Source organism: Amblyraja radiata, chromosome 20 (genome assembly GCF_010909765.2).
Source record: "Amblyraja radiata isolate CabotCenter1 chromosome 20, sAmbRad1.1.pri, whole genome shotgun sequence".
NCBI lineage: Eukaryota > Metazoa > Chordata > Chondrichthyes > Rajiformes > Rajidae > Amblyraja > Amblyraja radiata.
In genome coordinates this window covers 17,654,449-17,678,062 of record NC_045975.1, presented here as the reverse complement: position 1 = coordinate 17,678,062, position 23,614 = coordinate 17,654,449, and the positions used below count along the sequence as shown (strand labels likewise).

General features: G+C 41.6%; 2 protein-coding genes across 2 annotated transcripts in view; one reads left to right on the top strand and one right to left on the bottom strand.

Annotated features, from left to right (window-relative positions):
- Positions 1 to 7,425: 7,425 nt before the first annotated feature.
- rag2 (recombination activating 2) lies at positions 7,426 to 9,140 on the bottom strand. Its single transcript, XM_033038586.1, has one exon. It carries the CDS (start codon positions 9,117 to 9,119, stop codon positions 7,560 to 7,562), a length of 1,560 nt encoding a protein of 519 aa, XP_032894477.1. The 5' UTR covers positions 9,120 to 9,140; the 3' UTR covers positions 7,426 to 7,559.
- A 1,212-nt stretch (positions 9,141 to 10,352) lies between these two features.
- The window catches only part of LOC116984637 (intraflagellar transport associated protein), a 35,486-nt gene continuing 22,224 nt past the window's right edge, over positions 10,353 to 23,614 (top strand). The window contains exon 1 of the mRNA XM_033038894.1: positions 10,353 to 10,413. The gene's annotated coding sequence lies outside the window, so the exon portion shown is untranslated. The remainder of the gene's footprint in view (positions 10,414 to 23,614) is intronic.

The window sequence follows — 23,614 nt, the reverse complement described above, 5'->3', positions numbered from 1 at the left end:
TGCATCTAGCCTGTCCAACCCCTTAAGAATTTTGTAAGTTTCTATAAGATCCCCCCTCAATCTTCTAAATTCTAGCGAGTACAAACCAAGTCTATCCAGTCTTTCTTCATATGAAAGTCCTGACATCCCAGGAATCAGTCTGGTGAACCTTCTCTGTACTCCCTCTATGGCAAGAATGTCCTTCCTCAGATTAGGAGACCAAAACTGTACGCAATACTCCAGGTGTGGTCTCACCAAGACCCTGTACAACTGCAGTAGAACCTCCCTGCTCCTATACTCAAATCCTTTTGCTATGAATGCTAACATACCATTCGCCTTCTTCACTGCCTGCTGCACCTGCATGCCTACTTTTAATGACTGGTGTACCATGACACCCAGGTCTCATGGGCTACTGGGCTACTATTTGGGGGTCTGTAGATAACACCAAATAGTGTCTTATTGCCTTTACAATTCCTCAACTCTATCCACAGTGACTCTATTTCGTCAGTCTCTATGTCTTCCCTCGCACTGAATTCCACCCCTCACCAGCAGAGCTACCCCCCCACCTCCTCTGCCCACCTGCCCTGTCCTTTCTATAGGATGTATAATCCTGAATATTAAGTTCCCATCCCGATCCTCCTGCAGCCACGTCTCAGTAATCCCCACAATGTCAACCTCTAACTGAGCCTCAAGCTCATCCACCTTACTTCTTATACTTCGCGCATTCATATGCAATACTTTTAATTCCTTACGCATCTCACCTTTCACGACGATCCATATTACACTTGGTCATACCCTCCTATCCCTTTGTGAGCTTCCTTTCCCATTAATTCTGGGGTCATTAACAATCCCTTTACTCTCTTTCCCTTTAACTCCGTCCTTGACTATCCCATTTGACTCCCCTCCTACAGGGCAGTCACGGTGGCGCAGCGGGGGGGGGGGGGGGGGGGGGGGGGGGGGGGGGGGGGAGGAGGTGCTTGGGAAGCAGAAAGGGGATAAGTCACCTGAACCGGATGGACTTCACCGCAGTGTTCTGAAAGTGGTGGCTTTAGAGATTGTGGAGGCATTTGTTGTGATCTTTCAAGAATCACGAGTGGTTCCAGATGATTAGAAAATTGCAACTATTACTCTGCTGTTCAAGAATGAAGTGAAGCAGAAGACTGGAATCTATAGGCCGGTGAGCCTGAATTCAGTGGTTGGTAAGCTTTTAGAGTCCATTATAAAGGATGAGGCTTAGTTTAGTTTTGTTTAGGGAAACAGGCCCTTTGGCCCACCAGGTCCGTGCCGACTAGCGATCCCCGCACAGAAACACTACCCTACACACAATAGGGATCAGGCAGCAACTTTACCACTGCGCCACCGTGACTGCCCTGAGTACGTAGAAGCTCATAATAACATAGGACTAAGTCAGCATGGTTTTGTGAAAGGGATGAATTTGTTGGAATTTTTTGAGGAAGTAAATAGCAGGATAGACAAAGGAGAGTCAGTGGGTGTTATTTGCTTGGATTTTCAGAAGTCCTTTGATAAGGTGCTGCATGTGAGCCTGCTAAAGAAGATGAGAGCCCATGGTATCAGAGGGAAGATGATGGGTAACAGGTTGGCTGGATGGCAGAAGGCAAAGAATAGCAATAGAGGGGGCTTTTTCTGCTTGGCTGCTAGTAACTAGTGTTCCGCAGGAGTTGGTGCTAGGGCCACTTCTGTTCAGGTTCCATATCAATGATTTGGTGAATTTGTTGAATATCACTCATCTTAAGATATGGTTTGAATTTTTTTTATCAGTGTTCCAACATTATCTCTTTATTGATTCTAACTTTTGGGGATGCTGCTGTGTGGTGTGTACAGTAATACCTTGGCTTTCGAATCTTTATTTAGTATGCTTCCGAGAATAGTTTGTTGTTCAGCCAAATTACTGAATTTGTTATGACCTTGATATTACAATGCTGGAAACACTTAATAACCAGGAGACATCCATGGAAAGAGAAGCAGAGCTGATGTTTCAGGTTGGCGATACTTTATCACAGCAGGGCTTTCATCTGTTTGAAAGAGTTTGTTATTTTTCAACTTGTCAACCTCTGGTTGGGTTAACAATAATATTGAGATTGTAATAAATAACATTCTGTAGAATGAAGAGAAGGACATTCACATCAAAGGCTGTGAAGTCTTCAATGTTCTTCCAGCATTAGATGACTGCACTGTCCTTGTGCTCTCCTCTGTTCTTCGCTCCATTGGGGATTGGTTGTTAGGTCAAGGATGGTCTAGACATGCCATGGCATCAGCTAGTGACCTTCTATGCTTTTCCACGAACCTCCTGTTCACTGGCTTGCAAGATTTCTGTTGGACCTCTGGACCCAAGCCTGTCCAACATAATGTATATATGCGGAAATGTCTTCTCACTAAATATCGTGTAGTTTGAAGTTTGGTCTTTACAATATGCTCTAACCTCTGGCCATTGACCTTATCTCTCTCCTGGAATTTCTGCCCGCATGCCTGGTTCCTAATCTCAGTTAGCCTACCATTGAAACCCTTATTCATATGTCTCTTATGACCTGATCATTCCAATCCATTTGGCCAGCTTAGTATTTTTGATATGTTGTAAATTTGAAAACTTGCTGCTTTTGTCCTGAAATGTACCAAATCATCTTAATGCATCAGTTCTGTGTTCATTGAATGTCTCGATTAAAAAAAAATCATCCTTGCATTCAAACCTTCCAGACCTACAATGCTTTAAGATATCTGGTTCCTACAATTCCCGGCTCTTGCACATCCCAAATATGAATCTCATCCTAATTTGCAGTAATGCCTCTGCATCAAAATCTCTTGGCTCTGGAATTCGATCCCTAAACATCACCACCTCTTCTTGTTGTTGTCTACTTACCACCTTGCAAAATTCTACAGATTTTGAAATTGCTCAAACAAATAGGAATGCAGCAAATGTAACACAACGGCATTGTGGAAAAATGTGAAGTTATTCCCTTTGGTAGGAAAAAACATAAAGGCACTATATATATAGAGTACTATGTAAGTGTTGATGCGCAAAGGAATCTGGGTGATCTTGTACACCTGCCGATGAAAGCAAATAAGCAGGTGTAGCAAGCAGTTAAGACAAATGGTGAGTTGGCTTTCAATGGCTTTGAGGTTTTGTGTACAGGAACAAGGAGTCTAGCTACTATTATGTAGAACCTTACTGAGCACACACCTGGAGTACTGCATACAGTTCTGGTTTCTCGGTTTAGTTTTAGAGAAACCGAGCAGAAACAGGCCCTTCGGCCCATCGAGTCCACTCCGCACTATTAACACGATGCTACACACATTAGGGACAATTTACATTTATACAAAGCCAATTTACCTACATACCTGTACGTCTTTGGAGTGCACTCCACTCTTCAGAAACAATATTCTCACCATAAAGGCAGTGTAACAGAGGTTCACTAAACCTATTCCCGTGATATCAAGAAGGATTGGTTTAATTAGGCTTACATTTGCTGGCATTCAGTAGAATGAGAGAAGATCTTATTGAAATTAACTGGGCTTGACAGATGGGATTCAGTGTGGCTGTTTCCAATGGGTCAGTGGGAGACCAGGGGTCACAGACTCAAAATATGAGGTAAATGATTCAGGAATGCGATGAGAAAGTTCTTCACTCAGGTGGTATTTTCATCCACAGAAGGCATTGATATATCATGATATACTAAATATATGTAAGAAGATAGATTTATAGACACAAGACTGATCAAGATACAGGAATATGGTACTAAAATACAGAGTTGGGTACACAGGGTTAATGTAGATGGGCAAAAAGGTGAGTGTGGTTGTGGTAGGCTGAAAGGCCCATTTCTGTGCTGTACATCTCCATGATGGTGTCATCTTTATGATGGTTAATTTTCAAGGGAGAGTTATATTTGGCTCTTATGGCGAAAGGAATCAAGAGATATGTGGAAAAAGCAGGAACGGGGTACTGATTTTAGATGATCAGCCATGATCATATTGAATGGAGTACTGTAGTAATGTAGTAATGTAGTTGGCTCAAAGGGCCGAATGGCCTACTCCTGCACCTATATTTCTCTATTTCTGTTTCTATGTTTCCAATCACTTGTGCTTGTACTGATTGCTACAGAAGGCTGGATGAACCAAATATCCAACTCCTCCTCTTAAGGGGCTGTCCCACTGCGGCGACCTAATCTGCGAGTTTAGAAGAGTTTGCCCTCGAATCAAACTCGCAACATGGCCGATATGTGGTCCTAGGAGGTCCTCTGAGGTCATTGGAACTCTCCTTCATGCTCGAGGAAAGTTCCTGCAAACTTGCGGCCTCCGCTAGGTCGCGGAAAATATTTCAGCATGTTGAAAATTTTTCCACGATTAAAATTTGATCGGCATGGTTCTTTTTAACTAGTAGTGCAGTGGAGTGGGGTCGCTATTTAATTACAGGCAGTCAAGGGCAGCCGTAGGCAATCTCCTTCGCTGACCGGGCATTTTGATTGGCTCATTGGAGTTTTCAGGACCAAAGAAAACCGACCAGTAGGTTAAATGCCCGCTAAGCTTTATTATACTTCTTAAAAGTGTCTCCACTCCTTCTCTCCCCCTTCTCTCCCCTTCTCTCCCCTTCTCTCCCCTTCTCTCACCTTCTCTCGCCTTCTCTCGCCTTCTCTCCCCTTCCCTCCCCTTCCCTCCCCTTCTCTCTCCCCCCCCCCCCCCCCCCCCCCCCGCGCTCTCTAAAGGACTGTACACTGTGCAGCCGTCTTTTATCATCCTCTTCTTCGCAGGTGTGAATTTCAGACAGCGCCCTCCCGCTTTCCCTGGCCCCCGACTTTGCGATGTGTTTGTGTTTGTGTGTGTGTGTGTGTGCGGTCGGTCGATCCAGCTCGCGGTTTTCCAGGCGAGTGCCCTCGAGCTTGAAGGTCGAAGGCACTCTTCTTAACTCGTGGATTAGGTCGCCGCAGTGGGGCAGCCCCTTTATTTTTCTATGTTTTGATCTCTGTTTCTTCAAGCTGCTTGCTAAGACCAACCTTTTCGATCAAGCCTTTAGTCATCTTCCTTAACATTTCTTTCTGTGGCTCAGCATCAATATTTTTGGAATTGAACTGGTATGTCAATGGTGTTGTAATATTTCAAATTATTGTTATTAATGTAGAAGTAGAAATGGTACAGTGCAACAGGACAAATTTAATTGTCCGAAGAAGGGTCTCGACCGAAACATCACCCATTCCTTCTCTGCAGAGATGCTACATGTTCCGCTGAGTTACTCCAGCTTTTTGTGTCTATCTTTGGTCTAAACTAGCATCTGCAGCTCCTTCCTACACAACTTTAATTAAATTAACTATTCCAAACTCCTTTATAGAAAAGCTTCTACTAACACAAGCCATTATCTTGGGTGTCCAAAGCTTGGCAGATGTGTTCACGAGGGGATTCCAGATCTTAAAAGCAAGCCGTGAATGATGAAAGAATTAAAATCAGCGACGCTGGAGTTTTAAGCATGCACAAGCTTTTAGGTCACTTTGGGATATTGTTTTACTGGAGGGGTTGCAGGAATATGGAATGTGCAGCCAAGAAGGGATTTGGAAGATGGGATCAGAAATTTAAAATTGAGACATCGCTGGATCAGAAATCACATATATAGGATATATGTGTATATATATGTGAGCTGGATAGGTCACGTGCTGAATGTGAGTTTACCCAAATTAGGATTTGGCAGCAGAATTTGTTACTATGCCTGAATGATTTTGGTTTGCAGAGAATGTAAAACCTACATGCCCGTACTATGACTTGCATTACTAAACACATGAAAATACTTTGAGCAAAGTTAGAAAACTAAAACAACAACTAGAGCTGGAGACCATTACAAAATAATCTTCAGGACATATCTCCAAGGCAAGTGGGGCATCGGAATGAACACAAATGTTGAGATTCATTTATTAACTTATGTTGAGATATAATTTATTAACTTGCAAGTCTGAAGAAGGGTTTCGGCCCGAAATGTTGCCTATCTCCTTCGCTCCATAGATGCTGCTGCACCCGCTGAGTTTCTCCAGCATTTTTATGTACCTTCGATTTTCCAGCATCAGCAGTTCCTTCTTAAACAAATAATTTATTAACTTATATTTTGATGATCACTTCACTTTTGGACTTTTTGTTACCTTATACTTTTCATAGAATTGTACATATTAGTGCTCGTGATGAATTAAATTTATTGTGTAGATTTCAAAAAGTCGCAGTTCAAGCATGATTATCATATTTTTTTCTGTACCACATTAGCACCATTGATTTAATAATTGTTGTTTTACAAGCAGAGCACCAGAATTTATTTTGCTATCTGTTTCTTTAGTAATTCATCTGAGCGTCAAATATGTTCATAGGTTCAAAAGTCATAGGTGCAGAATTAGACCATTCAACCCAACGAGTCTACTCTACCATTCAATCATAGCTGATCTATCCCTCTCAACCCCATTCTCCTGCCTTCTCCCCATATCCCTTGGAATGCAGCATTCAAGGCACTAAAGCAAAGAAATAGTGACGGTAACCTTATGAAATTGTTCAAGATCAAATAATATTTAAATATCATTTAAACATGGGTTCCCATTGGTAATAAAGAAAGCAAACTCAATGCTTGCATTTATTTCAAGAGGGCTTGTATACAAAAACAGGGATGTAATGTTGAGGCTCTATAAGGCACTGGTAAGGCTGCATTTGGTATTTTGTGAGCAATTTTGGGCACCATATCTGAGGAAGGACGTGCTGACTCTTGAGAGGGTTCAGAGGAGGTTTACACGAATGATCCCAGGAATGAGTAGGTTAACCTATGATGAGCGTTTGTCGGCACTGGGACTGGACTCGCTGGAGTTTAGAAGAATGAGGGGGGGCCTAATTGGAACATACAGAATAGTGAAAGGGTTGGATAGAGTGGATGTGGAGAGGATGTTTCCATGAGTGGGAGAGTCTAGGACTAGAGGTCATAGCCTCAGAATTAAAGGGCGCTCTTTTAGGAAGGAGATGAGAAATGTATTTAGTCAGAGGGTGGTGAATCTGTGGAATTCTTTGTCACAGAAGGCTGTGGATGTCAAGTCTGTGGATATTTGTAAGGCAGAGATAAATAGATTCTTGATTAGTACAGGTGTCAGAGGTTATGGGGAGAAGGCATGAGAATGCGGTTGGGAGGGAGAGATAGATCAGCCATGATTGAATGACAGAATAGACTTGATGGGCCGAATGGCCTAATTCTACTCCTATTCCTTATGACCCATTATACAACAGGGTTTATTGCTTTTCAATGTGTTGTGTTTTATTGTATTCTGAGAAACTTGTGCAATTTACAATATAATAATAGTCACATTTGACCAAACGGCATCTTTTGTTAAATCAGTTTATTTAAACTTTTGTTCAATAAGAAAGAATTTCCACCTTGTTATCAGTAAATGACATTAACTAATCCAGAGATGGCCTTTAGCTGCCTGGTTGCTGCATTTATATTCCACAAAATAACGACTGATATCTTAATGCAGTAATAGGTCTGGAATATGCTAAAAGTCAGAACCCTGTACTGTTTATAATTATCTGCATGCAGTATTTTTGTTATAAGTTTTACAATTTCAATCAAACAGTCTCTTCAGGAAGCTTTTCTTCATTGGTGTCCTTTTCAGTGTTGCTGGTGACTTCTTACGTGGGGTTTTTATTGGTGTTCGCTTTATCTGCTTTATCTTTGGTGGAGTTTTAATGCTTCTCTCAATAAAGTGTTCATTGCAAAAGTACGTTATGTTCTCCTGAGAAAACTGGATTAGCTGTGATTCTGTGAGATTCATGCACTGAGCATGTACCCAGTGTCCATCATCACCTGCATTTGAACAGAAGATCATTGCTGGTTTATTGAGTTCTGTGGAATAATAGGGCACCCAGATCTTGATATTCATATTGCAGTTGGCACTGCATTTTATCCAATATCCTTCTTCATCACCTTCATTCAAGTTTTCCACATATTCAGAGGAATCTGGTTCCACTACAAAGTGAAATTCTTCTGAATCTTCAAATGCACTGCATTCCTCAGGATCAGTAAAGGATTCCTGGCTGGCAGACATTTGGCTCTCCTCTTTTGGCTGTCCAAAATGTGCTATATAGAAGTAGTTTGCTTCTGATGTATCCTGTTTTGTATTTCCAGGAATTCCTATTAACACTGCACCACTTCCCATATCGCTGCCAAACCAGGTTTTGCTTGTGTTTATATCACTAGTCCACATTGGGGGATCTTTATCCAATATCTGAATGCTATCATTCTCCAAAACGATGGTGTTACAAATGATTCGCTTCTTACTCTCAGATTCATAGCCGCCAACAATGATGAATTCATCTTTGCCAGCTTGGGTCACTATTGCACTTGATACAGAGATACCCCCATGCAGTACTGTACATTTAACACTGGGATGGATGCCTGAAAGATCTACTTTTAGACTAAGCAATCTTTCAGGGCGATGATTGTCTTTGATGGAGTGGCCACCTAATATATAGATGGTGTCAATTTTTGAAACAGCAACATGGAATGAAAATCCTTCTTCTATTTCTGGTAGCATGTGGGATGTGCAATGGCCGGTGTTCATATCAATCAGATAAACCTCAGGCAAACAATCGACTAAGCTGTTCCAGTTTTCTGTGGTTCTTTGCCCAGGAGGCTGGTAGGATCTACCCCCAAACAAGACACATATAGTTTGTCCCTTGCTCTGAATCACATTGATGGTGTGGCCATATCTTCCTGTGGGGACATCTCCTTTTAGATTTTTTTCACTGCAACAAAGAGATGTTCTCTTTTTGGCAGTATTGTCATAAACCCTCATGACGTAAAGTGAATTAGGCACTTCACTATTCGGAGTTCTCCCACCGTGAATGATATAATAAAGGCTTCCTGTTTCTGAGGGATCCGAGTAATGAGTTATTGCAGGCCGGCGCAGCGGTGGAAGGTAGCATGATTCCGATGAAAATGAAACGGGTTTAAGTTTCAGTAGATGGTCCTTGAGATGAAGAAGAAAAACGCCTGTGCTGCAGGATCGTTTAGGCCACCCTTTTTGCCCAAAAAGAAAGACTTCACCATGAAAATCGAGTAAGGAGAATCCTGGCTGTATTAGGTTGTTACTGCTGTTCACTGAAACCATTTGCAGGGACATTATTGCAGTCGATAGCTGGCTGGACCTTTGAAAGGAAACTGAATGTAACATTATGTTAGAAATGAAAAGAAAATCAAGACATATATTTTATTACAGACTATGATGATGTAAAACTGACCATTCTACAAGGCAATTTGCATAGTTGCTGCCATTTAGCATTATTTTAATGATAAGCCAATGATTAAGAAAACATATTTTTAAACGGAATTATTTGGGGTTCATGCTTTCCTCATGGTTTATTGATGAAAGCATTATATTCATTAATTTAAAGAAAAATTAACTGGCAAATTATTATTGCATCTCACATTGATACAGTAATTCAGTGTCAATAAATCTTCATTCAGCCAACTGTACGTTTTTGGAATTCTAGTTCAGGATAATTTTTTCTGTTTTTCAGTATTTGTTCTTTATTTGTAACATTGATGGGAAAAGATGCAAAGGAATTTTCAATCTTTCGAGAGCAGTATTGGTTGCATGTGCATCAGATGGAGATTATGACCTCAAAATGATGGTAGCAGTGAAGGCTGGAATAGGTAGGTGAAGATCATTGCTAGGCATTCCCAAATGTGTTCCTGAATTATAAAAAGCAGCCCTCAGGTAGGTCCTCGGAGGGGAGTAATGAGAATTAACGTTGGTTTGATCAAAGGAACGAATTGAGGGAGAAGGGTTTCGGCCCGAAACGTCGCCTATTTCCTTCGCTCCATAGATGCTGCTGCACCCGCTGAGTTTCCCCAGCAATTTTGTGTACCTTCGAATTGATTGTGGGATGGTTTGTAAAATAAATATTTGTGAAGGCTGGATAAACTAATCAGGAGAAAAAGGTTAAGTGGCGTCTGGCCTTAATCTACAGTTATCACTTTGTCTTAAACTGGTGCCAATTGGAGCTGAATATTTATATTTAGTTTAGTTTAGAGATACATAATGGAAACAGGAGGCAATATGCAAGAAATACTCCATAAGCCAGATGGCACTTCTGGTGAACGTTCAAAGTCGACTTCCAGCGGTTTCTATTCTTATTATTTTATTTAAATTGGTTTGAATGCAAATACAAATATTGGGATTTAAAAAATGATCTATGTTTTTCCCGCTCTTCCTTACATTTGTTTCAGGAACTAAGTTGAAGGTTTATTTTCCCAGGCGGACCCAATTCAAATGTACGTGGGTGACGCGGTACCTGATGGGATTTGTAGTTTAATCTGGGCGCAATGGACTCCATCTCCCGGCGGGCACCGCGTCACGGCGCGGCGTTGCCAGGGCCACGGGATGGGAGAGCGACGCCGAGATTGTCGGGCGAGTGAGTAAAGACCTGGCTGAAGTGAAGTGGCGGCTCTAAAGTTGGCCATCGCCTCTTTTGTAATGCTTAAACTGACCGTTTGATCTCCCCGCCCCAATAAACGCAGTGGTTGATTTTCTGGCGCAGCCCAGCCTCTTGCAGTGTTAAATCTACCCGGGGTTTAGTGAGTGAACCTTGGCCTATGATAATGATGCTCTTCATCATCTCGCCGCTCATTCACCTCTCCTCGTCCACTCCAGACCCACAAACACACACACTGACCCACCGAAAGTACCAGTGGCCTGTAGCGATAGCATGCACACTCTGCCCGGGGGGATGGGATTACAACAAAACGCACGACATCTTACATCTTGGTTCGCAGAAACTGTGGGTTTTCTATGGGCTTCAACTGGCCACTCAATGATTCAATGAAACCGATCTGCCAGATTATGTTTTCATTGTTTTGAACTAATTATCTATTTGACTTATATCCCATGTTATTTCCCTGTACTCTTTTAGCCCAAATATGTATATTTATACATCCATATTTCCCTACAATCCTTATCTTGTACCCATCATCATTGATCTGTACACTGTGGATAGCTTGATTGTAATCATGTATAGACTTTTCTTTGACTGTATTGCATGCAAACAAAAAATTTTCACTGTACCTCGGTACATAGAAAACGATAAACAAAACTAAGCTAAACCAATAGGCTTTTGAAATCTGTAACACTGTATTTGCATTATTAATATATTTATTTTTCACACCATTTTCTTGCAGTTGTCAGATATCTTTGCCCTTTGAGGTTTAGGATTATTTCCTTGCTTCACTGCCAGTAAAAAATTACACCATAATCTTAGAGAGAATGTCGATGTTATTTAATTTGTTAATCCATGTCCTTATGAAAATGTATGTCAGGGATGCTCCTGGCATTTGGACGGTGATTAAAACATGGTATTTTTCTCAGGAAACGTGCCAACAACGTGCACTAAATCTTTATATTACAGCTTCAATTTGTAAGCATGGTGTAGAAGGCAATATGTCTGAAAAAGTGATTTCCTGTAGTATGAATCTAAATTATTTGCGCAGTAAATGGGAGGGCATTGGAGAAGTATGAGACCTAGAAGTACTGGTACATAATCCCTGAAAGTGGTGACTCAGGTAGACAGGATGGTGAAGAAAGTATTTGGCACATTTGCCTTTGCATATTGAGAGAGTACAGGAGTTGCAACTATAGAAGCCATTGGTGAGACTGCACTTGGCATATTAGGCACAGTTCTGTTCGTCCAACTATAAATGGCTACTACAGGAACAATGTAATTAAGCTGGAAAGGTGCAAAATATATTCACAAGGATGTTACTGACATGGAGCCTAGGAGGCTGAGGGAATTACTTTATTGAGGTTTATAAAATCATGAGGGGCATAGATAAGGTGGATGGTAGGGGAGTCTAAAGTTAGAGGGCAGTGATAAAGAGAGAAAGAAAATATTTTAAAAGGACATGAGGGCAACTTTCTCCACACAGAGGACAGTAAGTACAGGTATACGGTATGAGCTGCCAGGGCAAGCTTTCGAAGCAGATGCAATTACAAAGATTAAAATCATTTGGATGGGTATCTGGATAGAAAAGATTTAGAGGGATAGAAGCTAAAATCATTGCAGCTATAATGATGTGAAGATGTTTTAATTTAAATTTCAATCTTTGGCATTTTGTCCTGTGGCTTTGGATGGGGGTTTCGGTCTTAATTGTGTCTATCTTGTTTAACATCAAAACATGAACAAAGTAGGAATCCACATAATCAGAAATATTGAAATTGATTTTGTCATTTTTATGGTTAATGATAAATGAGACAAATTTATTATCAATTTTATCCATTTAAAATTTCGTTCTTACTTTGATGTTAAAATATAATTTGACATTTAATCTTAACATTATTTATGCTTAGCATAGACAATACTTAAATTAAATTAATACAGTAATTAATTTGGCTTCTACTTACAAAGAATTTGGTTACTTTAAAAAAAAAATCAGCATCTTTGTTTTATTTTACGGAAAACCAACTGCTATTTAGTCTTTGTTAACTGTAGTGATACAAGCCATGTTAGTTTTGGGAACTATCTACCAATTCTTGCCCCATTTTGCTTTCATGTAGATTTGAATTAATGAACAGGTTGTCCATTAGTCCTTTGTACCCTTCATATTTCACAATTCTTTGTATATTTGAGATGGACAAGATGACAAGGGGCCAGGGTGAGAAGGAAGGTTAATTTTTGTTAGTGGACTGGTCAGGGAATTTGTCAAAGGATTAGAAATGAACTGAGGAAAGATTTTCCATTCAAAGAATTGTGGTGACAAAAACTTAAAACGCATTTTAAAACATTATCTGGTGGAGCACACAAAGCGCCTCAATTTGCAAGATTACAGATTAAATTGGAAAATTAGATTAAATTAATTATCTCTTTTTTGGCTGGCCTGCACACATTGAGTTGATCTGTTAATTTATGTGTTTCAATGAACAATTACTACATTTGTCCAAGGAGTACTCCAGATCACTAGGTGTAAGTAACTTCTGGACTTCATAACAGGAATGTGAAAAGCCTTGCACAAATGCAATTTATTCTTTTCATCTTTTCTCTGTTTCTTCTTTACCAGATGTATTTCAAGATAACTTTGCTTCTTATCAATAACACGATAATTAGGAATTACAGAATTTCATTTTAGCAACTTTTCCAATTTTGCACTTTCTTTCAATGAAACTACAATTGGTCCGTTAACTGAATTGGTCATTACAGTATAATCTGTTGTGTTTTAGCATATAGACTTCCATTGTCCTTAGACATAGTTATATTACAATTCTCAGCTACCATTGCCTACAGAAGGAAGTTACATTTTCACCACAATTATTATGATAATTATTAGAATGGTCTAATTTTCTTTTCAGTTTATTGCTTAGCAGATGTAATATAATGTTAGCACTGCCAATTAACCTTATAACCACTGGATAAACTTAATTAATACTTGTTAAAACAATTGTAGTAAGTTGACTACAAGTTTGGCTCTTTTTTTATTACACTGGGTATCACTTGACACCTTTTCTAAACTTTAAGTGGTTGTAATATAAACCTATTGTCCATACAAGACAGCTGTTAGTTAGATCAACTACTGTGACAATAGTTGTTGTCACAATAGTTCTTCTACTGCCTATAATTTGAGCATAATACCAAAACAAAATTACCTGTAAAGTGCAAGAAGTTGAAGAGACTGGAAATGCTTGCTGAAGTCGCAGAACACTTGGTAAATATGTAGTATGCAGGCAATGTAGGATATTTCTGAGAGCGTTTACAGCTGGTGCAGATGATACCAAGCACTTCCTTGATGAGACCAAATGCCGGTGCACAGCAGATGCATCAATGATGTGGTGTGTTTCAAATATGCAAGATAATAAATGTTTAGGTGTACATTACTATATGACTAATATCTTGTATATAATAAGTATATAAATAATAACATGTTATCTCCTGCATGTTTATTCTGCAAAGTAAATTCCCTTTTTAACTCTCTTAATGTTAAATCTCATTCTGAATTAAACAATGGGCTTTGATGTTCTATATGTTTGGACCCATAACATCAGCACAATCTGAACAATTTGTTAAATCAGCATGGAACAATTGATGAACTTTAAATAGGAATAACAACCATAAATGTTTATACTGGCTTAAGCTTAAATCTGCCCACTTTAGGTATCACCCACAACAATAGTCTTGACCCCTTCAAGGATTGTTCTGGTTTATCAGTCTATATCAAAAGAAAACATATTTTAAAGCTTATTTTAGTTTTAGAGGAATGCCTTATTAAATAATGCTTATATTTGGTAATAAAGCAGATTTGAGCAGAATTCTGCTCCGTGCTACCACTGCTGAAAAGATCAGGGAATACATTTTCTGGAAAAAAAATGCTGCATACTTGTGCTGGGATTTCTGATTATGCAATTTAATTAAGAATTATTTGAATTGGAAGGTAGATTGTACAGTTGGGAATAAATTGGGGACCAGTTTTTTGATTGTGGCACAGATGAATATGCCAATTTAAAATGATTTTTGCAAAATATTTCCAATTATGTTTACAGCAAACACTGCTAGTATGCTACTGATTTCAGTATTCCAAGTAACAAATATATTGTGGGTGATTCTCCCAGAATTGAACCGAATAAATTATTGGGGGGATAGTCTACATTCAAGACCTAATTGTTGAAGAGTTTTATGTGTCATAAACATCACTTGGGCTGTCCTAAGCAAGTTCTGCCTGAGTAATTCGTTAAACAAAACCAGCTTATGTCTCACCCCCAACCTTAGCCAGGGCTTTGATCTTTTAAAAACATCTTGAATGTCTTTAACACAATTTGTTATATTGAACTTCATGATGAATCATAATGGAACACAACCAATGGTCCAGAAGTGAATTGTTGATGGCACCTTTGGATTTCCACTTTTTCACATGATTTGTGTCAGTCCTGACATTCCTCTCAGTTAATGTCAAAAACTGATGATTTTGCTGTCATAATCCTTAACATTGAGGTCATGTTTTAAATGACAAAAATGTGCAGTAATCATTTTTACTATGTTTAGCATAAATCTTTTCCTCTTGATTGGTATTATAGACCTATAACGGCACCCAGTTTTAATTTGTTCAGGTAGGAACAGGTGAAATTTTGAAGAAGGAATGATGTGTGATTGACTTTGTAAAACACTTTTACTGAGGCCTTGCTCCGTTTTTACCGTTTGGATTATTGTTCTGCAACCCACCATTGTTCAAAGCTTTTGTAGTATTGTGAGTATCAGTTAATAGGTGCACTGTGGTTAATTATAATGGAATATTTAAAATATAGAATTCTTTCTCAACCAATCCTAAATTAGTATTTGCATGAGATCTAATGTGGATTCTTATAAAATTATCAAGCATTTGGATTAGAAAATATAAATAGCTATGGAGGAGGCTGCATGAGCCATGAGCATCATGAGCCCTCATTCTCTGCCATTCCATAAGATTATGGCTTATCTGCTTGTCAGCCACAACTCCACCTTCCTGTTTCATATCCCATGTGGTTAATAATACATCCATCTCAAACTGTGAATGTACTTAATAACTCAGTGTTCACAGTTCTCTGAGCTAAAGAATTGCAAAGACTTTAAGTTGTTGAAATTCTGTCTCATTTTAATCCTAAACAGGTTTCCCATTATCCTGAGAATTGTGAGCCGAACTCTCTAACTCTAGATTCCCTCTGTAGGGAAATCGACTATTCACCCTGTCATCCATCTCTACCACCCCTCCTCCTGGATTCCTATAATTCTATTATAAGGAAAAGGTAAAAATAATCATAATCATACTTTATTAGCCAAGTATGTTTTGCAACATACGAGGAATGTGATTTGCCATACTGTCATACCATTAAAAGCAACAAAACACACAAATACATTTTAACATAAACATCCACCACAGTGACTCCTCCACATTCCTTACTGTGATGGAAGGTGAAAAAAAGTTCAACCTCTACCCTTCTTTGTTCTCCCGTGGTCAGGGGCCTCAAGCCTTCCATTGACGGGACGATCTTGGCTCCCGTAGCCAACGGTGTTCAGGCCCTCCTAGTTCGGGGCGATCAAGCTCCCGCATCGGGGGGGATGTCAGCACCCCCGCGCCGGACGATCTGACCCTGGGTCGGGGCTGGTCGAACCTTCTGCGTCATATGAAGCTTCCCAACATCCATCTCTACCCGAGACTGCGAGCTTGTCGATGGTGAAATCCGCATGCCGCGGTTGGAGCGTCGATCCCAGGGAAGGGATCGGCTTCGATAGTCGGACCACGGCCCCGTGGTGGGGCTCAAAGTCAGTCCCGAGCAAGGCCTCCAGCTCCATGATGTTAGACCGCAGAGCGACCGGAGACACGATCCGGAAAACAATCGCATCTTCAGCAAGGTAAGAGATTGAAAAAAAAGTTTCCCCCGATCCCCTCCCCCACTCTCCACATAAAACAAACCAGAGAACATGAAGACAAATCTTTAAAAACACACTAAAAATACCAAAAAAAAGACAAAAAGACAGACAGACTAGACAGTTGGTGAGGCTGCCATCGTGCGGTCCCCCCTGGTGGATTAGTTGTTTTCTGTTTAGTGATGGAAAATAGGACAGCATACCTGTAAGATCTTCACCCTACGTTGCATCTTGTCATGTTTTTCTGAGAATCCTGTATGTTAATAAAAACAGTAAACTAGCATGACAGAGGAGAAGCCGGCCAAATGTCACATAAAACAGTTCAGCACAGGAACGGGCACTTTGGCCCACAATATTTGTGCCGAATATGATGCTGGTTAAACTGATGTCAACTGCCTCTACATTACCTGCCATTTCCTTCTATTCCCTGTACTTCCATGTGCCTATCTAAAAGCCTCTTAAACGCTACTATCATATCTGCTTCCACAACCACCTCTGGCAAAGCATTCTAGGCCCTCACTACTCTCTGTGTAAAAAAATAACAATAAAAAATCACCATCGAACTTTCCCCCTCTCACCTTATACCTATGCCCTCTAGCATTGGCCATTTCCATCTTCGGAAAAAAGTTTCTGACTGTCTCCCCTATCTATCCCTCTCATAATTTTACTTCCATCAAATCTTCCCTCAACCTCCAACGTTCCAGACTCATGACTTCCTGACTCATATTAAATGCCCTTAGCAATGAAGGCAAGCATAGCTTACACCATTTCTACCACCCCATCCACCTGTGCTGCCACCTTTAGTGAGCTATGAACTTGCTCCCAAGATCCCACTGTGCATCAATGTTAAAGGTTTTGCCATTAATTGCACACTCTCTCTTTACATTCAACCTCCCAAAGTACAACACCTCACACTTGCTCGATGTAAACTCCATCTGCCATTTATACGCCCATTTCTGCAGCTTATCTATATCCTGCTAAATATTCTGACAGAATTCCTCAATGTGTGCAACTCCTCCAATTTTGGTGTCATCAGCAATCTTATTCACCGACTCATCTACATTTATGTCTGGGTCATTTATGACAAACAGCACTGAGGAACTCCACTGGTCAAGACCTCCAGCCAGAATATCTACCTTCCACCGCAACCCTCTGTCTTCTATGAATAAGTTATTTCTGAATCCATATGACTAAGTCATCATGAATCCTCCAAATCTTAATTCTGGATCAGCCTATCATGAGGGATTATCAAAAACCATGCTAAAATCCATGTATACAACATGCATCGTCTACCTTCACCAAACTCCTTCGACATCTCAAAAAAACTCAATCAAGTTAGTGAGACACCACTTGCCATGTGCAAAGCCTGCTGGCTATCTCTAATTAGCCCATTCTCTTCCAAAGGGGAGTAAATCCTTTCTCGAATAATTGTCTCCAACATCCAGACGTCCCTATTCAAAACAATCTTAAAACTTGGAGTTGTGATTACTATCTTCCAATTCTTCTTCCACTGCAACGCCAGTCACCTGACCAGGCTCAGTTCTCAATACCAGGGTCCAGTATGAACCCTCCTTGAGTCGGAATGTTTAAGTCAACCTTCTTTAGTACACCTGACAAATTCTGCCCCATCTAATCCTCTTGCCCTGAGTAAATCCCAGTCAATATTGGGGAAGTGAAAGTCATCCACTGCAACAACCCTGTGAGGCTACAACCATAATCAGTGAGATGGGAGGCAGTACTACGTGTGCAATTTCCTTTCACTGCAATCATTTCCACATAGAGGAGAGATGTTTGCAGAAGCCAGCAGAAGGGCTCCTCATCACTGGAGATTTTATGAGATTCAATGGATTATCTAGGGCAGTCCAAAGGCGTTGAAGCAAGATTGATTTTTCTTTAACGCTCTAATCAAATGTTTAGTATTGGATTTTCAGCTATAGGATTCAACCCTAGATTAGGCTTGTGCAAAGAGGGCAGTGATGTTACATCCTGGGTGTGCTGTCAGATGTATTGACCCTATTGTTGTATTACAAAGCACAGTTGGGCTGTAGGCCCACAGACTGACAAGTCAGTAAGGGGAGTAATTAATTTTTATTTGTTTGGAGACACTGAGGATAAAGTTGGAGGGAAGATAGACACAAAAAGCTGGAGTAACTCAGCGGGACAGGCAGCATCTCTGGAGAGAAGGAATGGGTGACGTTTTGTGTCGAGTCCCTTTTTAAGACTGGTTAGGGATAAGGTAAACATGAGATATAGACTGTAATGTGGAGAGATAAAGAACAAAGAATTGTGGGGGGGGGGGGGGGGGGGGGGGGGGGGGAGTCAAAAACCAAATTCCTGCGCGTGCATATTTCCGAAGATCTTTCCTGGACCTAGCACACTGATGCAATTATAAATAAAGCATATCAATGCTTCTACTTCTTGAGAAGATTACGGAGATTTGATATGTCAGAGAGGATTCTCTTGAACTTCTACAGATGTACAGTAGAGAGCATATTTATTGTTTGCATCATGGCCTGGTTCGGCAATTTGAACGCCCAAGAGCGGAAAAGACTGCAAAAAGTTGTGAACACTGCTCAGTCCATCACCGGATCTAACCTCCCCACCATCGAAGGGATTTATCGGAGTCGCTGCTTCAAAAAGGCAGCCAGGATCATCAGAGACCCACACCATCCTTAACACACACTCATTTCACCCCTGGCATCGGGAAGAAGGTACATAAGCCTGAAAACTGTAACATCCAGGTTCAGGAAAAGCTTCTTATCTACAGGCATCAAGCTATTACACTACAACTTCAAATAAGCTCTGAACTATAATAGACTATTATTATTATTGCACTACCATTGTTTGTTTTTCGAGTGTGTGTATGTGTGTATATATAGAAATATATATACATAATACAGAAATATGTAAATATATGTATATATATACTAGACCAAGTGCAGACCCGTTGGGTCTGTTCCCCCAATGTGCGGTTGTGGGGGGGGGGGGGGGGGGAGGTGGTATGCAGCGTCACACACACTAACTACCCCCCCGCCCCGCACTCACGCTAATTACCCCCCTTGATATTATATTAATATTATTAATTTGCTCCTTTTACCCCATAACCACCCTATCTACTGACGCATAGCCCCCAACTTGCAGTCACATCTAGAGAGGGGGGGAGGGGGGGTAGAGAGTGAGGGCAGGGAGAGAAGGGGCAGAGACACACAGAGCGGGGCAAGAGGGAGAGCGGGTGGCGAGGATGAGAAGAGGGAGGGTGGGTGAGAGGGGAAAGGTGTGGGTGGAGGGGAGGAGAGAGAGAGGGTGAGAGAGGGGGGAGAGGTGAGGGGAGGGGCGAGAGGGGAGGGGGAGAGGTGAGGTGAGGGGGGAGAGGGTAAGGAGAGGTGAGGAGGGGAGGGGAGAGGTGAGGGGAGGGGGAGAGGTGAGGGGAGGGGGAGAGGTGGGGAGCAGGGAGGGTGGAGGGAAGGGGGTAGGGGTGTGTGGAGGGGAGGGGGATTTAGGGGAGGGACGGTGGGGGAGGGGATGGAGGGGAGGAGTGGGAGAAAAAGAGGGGAGAAAGAGAGGGGGAGAGGAGAGGGGGGAGAGGAGAGGGGAGAGGAGAGGAGAGGGGGAGAGGAGAGGGGGGGAGAGGAGAGGGGGGGGAGAGCGGGGGGGGGGAGAGGGGAGGGGGGAGAGGAGAGGGGGGAGAGGAGAGTGGGGGAGAGGAGGGGGGGGGGGAGCGGAGACGGGGGGAGAGGAGAGGGGGGGGGGGGGAGAGGAGAGGGAGGGAGAGAGAGTGCCTTTTTATTTCAACCCAAACCCCCCAAACAACCATTTGCAGGCGGTGCTTTTTTACTTTAAACGTATTTTCATTTTCAAACCACATTGAGGGTACTTACTCACAGTTGTGTGGACATGTGTTCAGTGTTATTCACAGCTCAGAGAAACGTGACCCTCTGCCTTTCTCCAGCTTGCAGACTAATTGAGGCACACCACTTCCTGGTTTTATAGTCCATGCCCCCTGCCGCCAGCGGGGGCAGCAGAGAGAATGGGGAATTTTGTAAAATCATTAATATCTCTGTCATTTTTCATCGACTGGAAAAATCCTCGGCACACATGCGGCGGAGGGGGGCTCTGAGCGAGGTGGCCAAAAATGACGGCCGTAGGTGGCGGCGTTCTCTCAGAAATCGCAGCACAGATCGCCAAAACCGGTCAAGAACAGACTTTTAGTAATATAGATATATATATATATATATATATATATATATATATTTGTGTGTGTACTTGTGAGTATGCACACTGAAATGGTTTCTTCTCTTGTTTATCATATTGTTTACAGTGTACAATGTTTATATATTCTGTTGTGCTGCAGCAAGTAAGAATTTCATTGTTCTATCTGGGACATATGACAATAAAACACTCTTGACTCTTTTTGTGTCTATCTTCAGTTTAAACCGGTATCTGCAGTTCCTTACACATAAAGTTGGAGGGAGTTGTTTCATGGAAAAGGTTGCTGGAACAGGCATTTTTTTTAGCATGAGAAGCATCTGTGATACTGGCTATTTTATGGTTTACAGAGAAGTTGATCAAAACATTTAGAAGAATGTGGAACAATGAATTGCAGAAAGAGAAAGTAGGGCAGTGGGCTGCCACGGACAGTTGTCTAAAAGTTTTCTACTTAAGATTCAAAGATTTTAAAAAAGAGACAAAAGTAAAGATACATTAAATTGCTTACCTTTTTTCTTTAAGATGTCTTGCAAGGATTCAAGTATTGCTTCTCCAGTTCATCTGAAAATGAACGTGTCTTGTTTCTTGCCTAAGCAATATTGGTACGGTTTGGTGGCTGGTATACTGTCCTCATAAAATAGAGTTCCTAATCCAGTCTGTGTTTGCTTAAGGTATCTTCAGAACTATATACTCCTCTCATACTGATCAACGTTCTAAATCTGGTTTGTACTGCACAATATTCTGTGAATTAATCATTTTCAAAATTAGGTTGTGGAATAGAATGTTTACTATTCTGTAATGATATGACTGAAAAGAGCACACACTGACTTTCTTTGATCACCTCACATTCTGCATATTGTATGTTGCCAAACATCAAATTTTTTTGTGGTTGTCACTGTATAAGTGTTCTTCCTAGAAAATAAGTTGACAGATGCCCATGGATTCATCAGTTCAAACCACAGAATGAAGAGAAGCTCTATGCTTCCTGTAATTCATCTCTCACTGAGCACTTCGCCAGAGATTTTATTAAATTTGTTCGTAGTTTATAACTACATTTTTATAAGGTACTAGACTAAGTGGGACCAACCCAGCATCACACGGGAGGGCTGGTCCCCCAACGCAATATTCCACCTCTCCACCAATTCCAATATTGGTGGGCAATGGGGGGGGGGGGGGGCTTTCTGGAGCGCTAGTATGGGTGTTGTGGGCTGAAGGGACTGGTTTCCAGAGGGCTAGTATGGACATTGTGGGCCGAATGGATTATTGGGCTGGCGGCTCAGTCACTCAAGCCTGTTGTGCTGGCAGCTCACTCACTCACGGCTGGTGGGCTGGCAGTTGACTCACAGCTATTTCTTGAAATTCCATTTCAAGCAGGGTGCAAGGCTATAAAAACCTGGATGCAACATAACTTCCTCAAACTCAATAGCGATAAAACAGAATTCCTCCTCATAGGCTCCAAATCCACACTCAGCAAAATCAATAACCCCACTCTCACCATCGACGGCACCACTGTCTCCCCATCTCCCCAGGCCCGCAACCTTGGCGTGATCTTTGATTCCACCCTCTCCCTTGAGCCTCACATCCGCCATGTCATTAAAACCTCCTTCTTTCACCTACGCAACATCGCCAAAATCAGACCCTCTCTCACACCTCCCGCTGCTGAAAGACTCATCCATGCCTTCATCTCCTCCCGACTGGACTACTGCAACTCACTTCTCCTTGGCATCAGATCCACCTACATCAACCGACTCCAACTGGTCCAGAACGCAGCCGCCCGACTCATCAACCACACCAAATCCTGGCATCACATCACTCCAGTCTTCAAACAACTTCACTGGCTTCCCATCTCCCACCGGATCACCTACAAAATCCTGGTCCTCACCTACAAAGCCCTCCACCATCTGGCCCCCCCATATCTCACTGACCTCCTCTCCTCCTACCAACCCTCACGGTCCCTCAGATCCACATCAGCCGGTCTCCTCTCCATCCACAAGTCCAACCTCCGCAGTTTTGGGGACAGAGCCTTCTCCAGGTCAGCTCCCAGGCTCTGGAACTCCCTCCCCCAACTGATCCGAAATTCCGTGTCCCTCACCATCTTCCAGTCCCGCCTCAAGACCCATCTCTTCACCTCTGCCTATCCTTAGCCCCACGTCCCCCTCCCTTTTCATCTGTGCTTGAATTGCCTCATATTGTGTTTTGAATTGAATTCTGTCTTTAATTTGTGTACTAGTCATGTCTCTACTATTTATTTCATTCCGTTTACATGTTTTTCCTCTACTTGCTAAATTTTTGTAAGGTGTCCTTGAGACTCTTAAAAGGCACCCATAAATAAAATGTATTATTATTATTATTAAGGCCACTAAAGACAGCGAGTCGTGACCTCTCCCTCCTCCATCTTGCAGAGACTGAGCCACGCCCACACTTCTGGGTTTTATAGTCCCTCCCCCTCCCACCAGAAGGGGCGTGGTCTTCATGGCATGATTGCCAGGAGAGAATCTCAAATGTTTTAAAACACTAATAACTCTTTTATTTTTCATTGATGGGAAAAATCCTCGGCACCTGATGAGTGGAGGTGGACTCTGAGTAAGATGGCCAAAAATCACAGCCGTACATGGTAGCGTTTTTTCTAAAATCAATATAAAGCGCAAACAGGAAGTGGTCAAGATTAGACTTTTAATTATTTAGAAGGCAACGCAACTTTAATTAGGCAAGGCAACTTCAATGAGGCAAGGCAACTTTAATTAGGCAAGGCAACACAGCTTTAGCATTTCCAAACCAAAGGCAACACAGCTTTTGCATTTCCAAACCAAAGGCAACACAGCTTTAGCATTTCCAAACCAAAGGCAACACAGCTTTAGCATTTCCAAACCAAAGGCAACACAGCTTTAGCATTTCCAAACCAAAGGCAACACAGCTTTAGAATTTCCAAACCAAAGGCAACACAGCTTTAGCATTTCCAAACCAAAGGCAACACAGCTTTAGCATTTCCAAACCAAAGGCAACACAGCGTTTGCATTTCCAAACTATA

Excerpts from the sequence above, each read along its gene's own strand:
- rag2 (XM_033038586.1), bottom strand. The coding sequence starts at position 9,119 with ATGTCCCTGCAAATGGTTTCAGTGAACAGCAGTAACAACCTAATACAG.